The sequence below is a fragment of the Gavialis gangeticus genome, unplaced genomic scaffold, assembly GCF_001723915.1.
Source record: "Gavialis gangeticus isolate Ggan-Ray unplaced genomic scaffold, GavGan_comp1, whole genome shotgun sequence".
Lineage (NCBI taxonomy): Eukaryota > Metazoa > Chordata > Crocodylia > Gavialidae > Gavialis > Gavialis gangeticus.
The window spans coordinates 30543299-30551550 of NW_017729001.1; the positions used below are offsets into that span (position 1 = coordinate 30543299).

Genomic DNA, 8252 nt, shown 5'->3' on the forward strand with positions numbered 1-8252 from the left:
GATGCATGACAAGGTGCGGTTGGCCTTCCTAACTGCCTCCCCACACTGCCGACCCATGTTCATTTCGTTTGAACTTGATGGATGTTCTTTCCTATACTAACCTGTCTGCAGATTTATTGCTGCCACCACTGTGCAGTGACCAGCTGTTTCTTCCCATGGGCTTTATCAGACCCTTTAAAATACAGCATGCTTTCTGAACATAACGGTGCAAAGTGACTGACTGGGGATTTTTGCACAGTCCATTCAGTGTAGAGCCTTGTTTGATTTCATCGGTGTTATGGTTTGATATTAAAAGATGTATTCTGAATTCCACAAGCATAAATCCTGTTGTGAAAGCCTTGTGCTCCTACATCCCTTCAGCCTACTTGGAAAGTCTCCCAGTGGGCTTTCAGACACTGCCTTAATTTATTCTAGTTTCAGAATTAGACGAGTTTCAATTCCTCCTGAAGAAGAAATATACCATTTTTCAACAGCAACTATTCAGCTGCTGTTCTTAACTTTTAATTGACCCAAAGCCATGACCACTGAAAAAAATAGTAGGTCTCTACAAGGAAAACGGCAACTTAATCATGTTAAGTCCTGTTCTGGGTCTCTAGCAGCTCTGGGAATGATGTATGATTATTACTCACAGCATTCAAGGAAGTTATTTGGTGTTTCAATTCCCCTCTGCACAGCTCTGGTTCCCAGGGCTGCTTGTATCTGTTTTTCTTCCAAATGAGAGATGAAGCCAGACAATATGGTAAAGGAGAACTGCAGATGACCTATCAGCCTTTCAAATCATTGGGAACTGTATTTTCTTATCAGAATATTTCTGTGAGTGGCTACCAGAGTTAAGATATGGCATAGCAAGTCCCAAGAGGCCAGTATAATTAAGTTTTTGGTGTAGCAGTTTGAGTTAGCTTTTTTCTCAGAACAGACATGTTGCCAGGTGCATCTGAATTCTGGTATATCAAAGGGTGAATGCGGATGTATAATTCTGAGTCTCTGCAAGAAAAGAGAATGCAAAAATTAACTCATGGATGGCAGATCATTTGTCCCTTGCCAGAATTCCTTTCAGCTCTTTCCTTTTTTTGCACAGATAAGGTCAAGAGCTAAAATAGAGAAAATCCGTGCCAGTTTATTTAACAGCAGTGATCTGATTGGGTTGTCAAGCCTGGATGGTGAAGATGAACTAATGGAAATGTCAACTGAAGAGATTTTAACAGTCTCTACTGTCAATCAGAGTTTATTTGATACACAAGGGAGCCCAGCACTGGAAGACTATTTCAATGATAAATCAATAAAAGGTGTGTATTTTCCATGTTAGCAAATAGTTTGCTTGCAGTACATAGACAAGAAGGCAGATTCTGCCTTCTCATTGGTGCAAATTCAGACTATTTTATTGATAGAATGAGTAGTAAAGGGGAAAAGTATTTTTCATTAGTTCCTTGCCAGTAGATGGTGGGGAAATTTGTTTGCAGTCTGAGTAATGTTCAGTCATCTCTAAAGCTGGCCAGGTAATAGTAAACCATTATTCATGGCTCACTTCTTCCATGATTGATAAGGTGTAAGATTAATTGTTGATGGGCGAGAGGGGGAAAGGAAATTTGGCTAATAATTAAAGTATTGACAGATACTACTGTGTAGCTCTACGGATTGTGATCCGAACCTTAGGACCATATGAGAAATGCTGAAGCCACTCAAAAGTCTAGTAATCTGCCTGATCAAAATAAATGAAAGATGCTGCATGCAGTAGCACAGGCTAAACTGCTTTTTGTAATGTTGTCGAAGTGTATTTGATCCCTAATACACTAGGTGCATTTGATATTATATTGGGTCAATAGAAAAATATCTTTCCTGTGCCTTAATCTTAAATCCTCTTTTCATAATACCTTTGTATCTGTACTGCAATTTATTTTTTTGTAATAGGTGAGAAATTGGTTCCAGGTGCTCGGGAAGTCCTCACAGAAATCTTTAAAAGCTGTGTCCATTCTGAGCAAATGCTGAGCCTGACCCCGGCAAAACCCATTAAAGTTGCTGATATTTATCTTAGCAAAGAGCAAATCAATTCTCAGACCCCTGGAAACCTTCTCCACGTATTCTTCATGAATGTCCGGCCCCCAAAGAAGGTGTTAGAGGACCAACTCACTCAGGTAGCACTTTGTAAAATGTGTTTTTTAATTCCCTGCTTGGATAATTTAGAAGACTTGAGGCTAACTGTGTTCATTTTCTCTGTTGGCAGATCTTAAGGAAGTATGGTGTGCCCAAGCCAAAGTTTGACAAGAGCAAGTATAACAAGGCAGGCAAAGAGCAACATCCAGTGAAAGTCGTGAGCACCAAACGCCCAGTTACAAAGCCACCTACGAAGGAAAAGTCTGTGCTCAACAGTGTCAGGTGAGCGCCTTGAGGCTTCCAGCTGATGTACAGAACCTGTCTTTTCTTTAGGGAACTAGCGCTTTCTTCTCTGGGTGTGAGACAAGTTAAAAAACAAAACTCGAAAACTCTCTGCCAAGCCAATATTTCATATTGTGGCCAGATAATGACACTTATTCTCATAAGAAAGTGTGCATTCTAACATGCAGATGTTCTGTCCTTTAGCAGAACAGCGTTGAGTGAGAAGAAACCTACTGTGAAGCCAAAGTCTCCAGAAAAGAGCAAACCTGAGGAGAAGGATCCTGAAAAGTCTCCCACAAAGAAACAGGAAGGTAGTGTCTGCCTAGACGTTCATGTCATCACTTTGTCTGGGGAAAGAAGCCATTTACCAATGGGAAATACATGTCACAAGTTCACATTGCCCAGGTTTAACTAAAAGTCTAGAGTTATGTGGGAATCTGGAGTGATCGATGTAACTGAGGGGAACTTGGTTAAGGAATTATTTTTGTTTGTGCAGCTCTTAGAGTGTGTGTTACAAAAACCCAAGTTCTCTACTAAAGAAGCTTATAGTTTAAAGGCATCATACAGGGGGAAATGAAAGATACTGCAGTAGAGCAGTGCAGTGTGCCCATGTGTTATGTTCCCTAGTTTAAGTGTGGAATAGTTCAGTTTTCATTAAAACTTCTGTAATCTAGTACGAGAGAATTCTCTATCACTAGCAATGTGGACTGCACAATCATTCATAGGGCTGGAGCCTCGTAGTTACTCATTGGCCAGCTGGGGTTGACTGTGAGGGCTTGCTCTGTGACGCCATCCCTCACTTTTGGAAATACAGGATCAGCTCTGAAGGGGAGTGTCGGCAGCCAGCTATGAAGCCTTGAGGTGTCCTGTGATTATATACCTGGGCAAGAATACCCTCAGTGGAGCTGGAGGGGAGGGTCCTGGGTCATTTGCAAGAGAAGTGAGCACCCTTCTCTTAGGGGTAAACTTTAGTCAACATAACATTTGGAGACTTAGTTGTTCTGGGAGGGGCTGCGCTGTAGTTCCTCGTTCTGAAGAGGGGAAGACCAGAAGGAAGTTGGCAGACAAAGGGTCTTCAAGTTGTGAACTTGAGGGCAACATAGGCCTGCTTATGTGTTAGCACCATGAGTCACTAATCATTTGATATTTGCATTTCTGCTACCAGTCCCTGAAGAGAAGTATCTGACGCTCGACGGATTTCACAGATTTGTTGTTGACCGCGCAAAACAGGACATCCGGAGTGTCTGGCGAGCTATTCTGTCCTGTGGATATGATCTTCACTTCGAAAGGTAAGTTCTGTAAAGGTAATATCGAATAGGGAATGCTTCATTTGAGCACATTTGGACTGGGTTATTTTTGCTACAGCGAGTCTTATCAAACTTCTTTAATGCTGAGCTCCTGCTGTAGGTGGCTGCAAGGCCTCAACACAGAATTGCTAAATAAGCCCTTAAAGATGATTTACAGGATGATGCCCATTCAGCAGCCAGGGGGGCGGTTCCTAGGCAGTAGGATCATATCCAGAATTACAGAGATCTGCTTTGAACAAAAGAACTTCATTCCCAAAACCCATGGCTAGCTGTGGACTCTCCTACTGCATAAACCAGCTCATGTGGCCTCTTGCCTTGTCAGCCTTGCATTCTGAGCCCCATGGTAGATGTCACTGTTGTAGTAGATTTCCTCAGTTACTTTGCAGGGGGAGCCAATGGGGAGAGGAGAAGGATCTGTTACCACATTAAAATGAAGAAGTATCATCACTAGATCCTTCTTCTCCTCTTGGATCAAGCCATGGATTGATTGCTGTGTCCCCTCTGCACTATTTATGGCAGTGGGTAAGCCTGCTGAACAGGGGTCACTTTTGTCAGATTGCTGAAACCGAGGCAGGGGTATGGTAAAACATTCCTTGCAGACACCTGTGCTAAAGGAGTTGTTCTCAGGAAAGTGAAAAGAGAGATGAGTAGCAAGCCCCCTGGCTTCTGGTTAATGTGGGCTCTCTCTAACTGGGGTATCATTTGCATTTCACCAGCTCTAATCTCTTTGTCCTTCAGATGTGCCTGCATTGATGCCAGGCACGCGCAGAAAGCTTCCCGGAAGTGGACTTTGGAGATGGATGTAGCCCTTGTTCAGTACATCAACCGCCTCTGCCGTCACCTTGCAATCACCCCAGCACGACTGCACCCGCACGAAGTTTATCTGGATCCAGCTGACACAGCGGATCCCAGGGTCTCGTGTCTGCTGAGTACGTGCAGGTTATATACCGCTCGTGGGTTTGGTGTGAACAATCTAGGCGTGAATGTGCATTTAGTGCTGGGGAAGGGCACTAGGTGGGCAGCCCTGTAGTCAGCTCTCACCATAGAAAACGAATAGCATGGGCTGTGGCAACACAAGTTTCCTCACACTACCCTGTTACTGTGCCTTGACACTGGTCTTCAAAGTGAGGGCAGGTCCTTTGAGTGTAGGGTTCCTAGGCTGAGTGTGCTGGAAAGTTGGCCCTTGGAGGAGGGAGGAGTGGGATTGGATGCCCTGCCCTGTCCTTTTGCCCTCTGATTCTGTATGGTTTCCCCCTCAGATGTTCCCATTGAAAGTCTGCGCCTGCGTTTTGCACTACTTCAGTCTCTGAACACCACGTTAGAGACCTTCTTCCTGCCACTGGTGGAGCTCCGACAGACCGAAATGTACACGAACAGTATCGCCGCGCTGCTGCAAGAGGCCAAAGGTCAGACTTTGGGGAACTGTGAGGGCTCTTTGCATCTGTCAGGGTTGGCACAGACAAGCTAAATAGTGATGTACATCCATGGGACTGGGGTGCGGGAGAGAGTACAGCCTTCTGGCAGGGGCTTGCTGGCTTCACCTCCGCATCATATAAACCTCATGCACTGCCTGAAGGGGCAACTGTATAAGGACAACTGCTCAGGTGGAGAGCACTTCTTGTTCTCCCTGAAGCAGGTAGTTGAACCAAGGGGAGTGCTACACTTGAGTGAACCTGGCTGAAGTGCTGTGAGAATTTGCAGTGGGAATTTCTGGTAGAAGGCTGCATCTTGTTAGAAACAGCATGAATTTTTAGATATTTGTTGAACAGAGACAGTGTCCTCTACATCTGTGTGGTGCCTGGCACAAACGTGCCTTCATCCTTTTGGGAGGTTCAAGTACTTCTGCAAAGTTAATAATAATAGTCATAGCAATAATAATGATATTAAGGCTCAAATAACATCACTGGCACCTGTAGCTTACGTGGGCATTCCAGGCATGGCACCATGAAAAGATCACACCACGAGAGAACTAGAGATCAGGATGATGTGTACCAGGCATAGACATTCAGAGGAACTAATAGATGTCTTCATTTGAGCTTCCAACACAATAGCATGAGACTTGTGCTACTGTAGCTGGATTTATTTCTCCAGATTAAATGCAGTCATCAAAGGTGTAGAATGCTATATTGGTTATGATGTAGAGCCTTGCTGTCTCCCTCTGGCTAGTCAGAAAAATGGCTTACAAAGCCAGGGTGGAAAAGTCTGGTATTCTTAGGCTCTGCCTTAATATAGAGCCAAGACTTGGGGGCACTGTGTGACACTTATTTATATCTTGTATCTGTCTCAGAGAGCATCGTATCTTAAAGCTGTTTAGTAAAGCACATTTCCTTCATGTCTGTACATCCCATAGTTTGGAAGTCAAGAAATATTTCCCTAATGCAGGAAAAATCTGGTGATGCAGCAACCATATGGAAGAGTTCTCATTTGACACCTTCCTTCTGACAAACTCGGAACGTAAAGTGTGCCCAAAGGTCACCTAGGTTGAGCAGCTCTTAGACTGTTACTTAATGGCATTTTCGGTCCTTTCCCAAATGTTCTGTTGCATGATTTCAGGAAATGAACTTCCAGAAGGATCAATAACAGACAAACTGTGTGTGTGCGTTTAGGTTTAATCTTTTATGACACAAAGGTGACTGTAATGAACCGTGTGCTGAATGCTACAGTGCAAAGAACAGCAGACCATGCAGCCCCAGAAATCACCCTGGATCCACTGGAGATAGTGGGAGGTATGTGCAGCAGTTGTACTCTTAATCAGTTTGCATTTACTGCCAAGGGGATTTGGAATCCATCTCAGTGCCCGAGCTCAGCGGCTGCTGAGCACAGCACACACACAATGCATGCCGGTTTAGAAAGGTGCTTTCTCTCACAGGTGAGATCCGTTCTTCAGAAAACTCCTACTTCTGCCAGGCAGCTAGACAGCTCGCCTGCGTACCATCCTCTCAACTGTGTGTCAAGCTGGCCAGTGGTGGGGATCCCACCTACGCCTTTAACATCCGCTTCACGGGCGAGGAGGTCCATGGAACAAGTGAGTTATAGTCCAGGCCGCATGGACCTGGGTGTGGTGAGCACAATGTCCTCCAAGAGCAATGAAAGCTAGGCTGACCCTAAGCTTGGAGATTGGTGTAGTCATGGGGGGCCAGACCCCCTTTGTATTGCTTTGGGGCAGAGGGGAGGACATGGTGCCTGTAATGCATAAGAATTTGAACACCAGGAAGTTTTCCTTTCATAAAGCAGGAAAACAAACCTAAGTTTGGTCTCTGCAGTGCCTGGCACTTGCTTGGTTTATCTGAGCAGAGCTTCTGCACTCTGTAGAAGGCTTTGCTTTTCCTTCTGGCAATCTGAAATGAACATCCAGTGCTTGAAGACAATGCACAGAGCTTGAATACTTAAGTGAGCAGAAAATTAACCCACTGCTTGTTCTCTTATGTCATGAGTGTGGATGGTCACTGGACACAACCCAGTGCGTTCCATATGAGAATCTCAAATGATAAAGTCTGATTTCACAGGGGAGGAGACTCTTGCAATGCAGCTAACAAGGACATTGCCCCTTTTTTTTCAGGTGGATCTTTTCGTCACTTCCTGTGGCAAGTCTGCAAAGAGCTACAGAGCTCATCTCTCTCCCTTCTCTTGCTGTGCCCCAGCTCTGCTGTCAACAAGAACAAGGTGAGGGGCCAGACTTGCAGCCAGTGATGTTCCTCTTCCAAAATGCTGGGAGGGTACAAGTGTTTTTGGTGCCTGGGGCAGGACTGCTGACAGCAAGGGGAATTTCCAAACGGGTGCCTAAGCAACAGGAAGTTGGCCATGTGTCTCCCATTAATCCAAACCCCGTGCCTCAGAGTTAGATGTAATTAATGCCCCCACAGCTCTTTTTTGAATCTGCTACTTTCTGCAATGTAACCATTGATCACCACTAGTTTGCAGTGTCCTTTCAGGGTTTCGACTGTGAGAGCTGCTTTGGTATCCATGTGAAGTTCTTTTTGCCGCTCCTACTCTATGCCCTTAGTGCCACTCTTAAAGATAGGCAAGAGGATTGATTGGAAACTCGGAATCTTGCCCCATTTGCCCGTGATGGGTGTTTACAGATGCAGAGGTGCGGTCTCGGGTCCATGCCCCAAAGAGCTTATGATAGCAGAGGTCTTGCTTCTTCCCTGCAGTGCTCGGGGTAAGTCAGTCGCATGCAGGGAGACTGTATTAGCTCAGCTCAGTCTTGTGCCTGCACTGTTGGTTATTACCATCCATCGGCTTTAGGTAATAGAACGAAGCCAGTGCAGCAGGTGAGCATGCCCCTCTGCATCCTCACATTCCCACACGGAGACAAAACCACTGGTGCCAGCCTTTAATATGCTTGTTTGGTGCAAAGGGCCAGCACCTCGGATACAAAAGTGTTTCTCTGTTATGTCATGCTGTGTGGGCGCAGCCGCCTGCAGGGCTGGGTGTTGAAACATGTGTCTGTTTGTTTTTCAAGGGGAAGTATATTCTGACGCCCAGCCCCATCACCTATGCGGAAGAGCAGTTGCTTCACTTCTTTGGGCAGCTGCTGGGCATTGCGATTAGAGCAGATGTTCCTCTCCC

General features: G+C 45.3%; 1 protein-coding gene across 1 annotated transcript in view; it reads left to right on the forward strand.

The window, feature by feature from the left end:
* Positions 1-8252, forward strand: part of HECTD4 (HECT domain E3 ubiquitin protein ligase 4) — a 112387-nt gene that overhangs the window by 85608 nt on the left and 18527 nt on the right. Inside the window, exons 62-71 of the mRNA XM_019507221.1 lie at positions 1079-1286; positions 1909-2132; positions 2222-2373; positions 2578-2684; positions 3539-3662; positions 4419-4609; positions 4940-5086; positions 6287-6406; positions 6550-6705; positions 7240-7343. Coding sequence (XP_019362766.1) covers positions 1079-1286; positions 1909-2132; positions 2222-2373; positions 2578-2684; positions 3539-3662; positions 4419-4609; positions 4940-5086; positions 6287-6406; positions 6550-6705; positions 7240-7343 — 1533 coding nt within the window. The remainder of the gene's footprint in view (positions 1-1078; positions 1287-1908; positions 2133-2221; positions 2374-2577; positions 2685-3538; positions 3663-4418; positions 4610-4939; positions 5087-6286; positions 6407-6549; positions 6706-7239; positions 7344-8252) is intronic.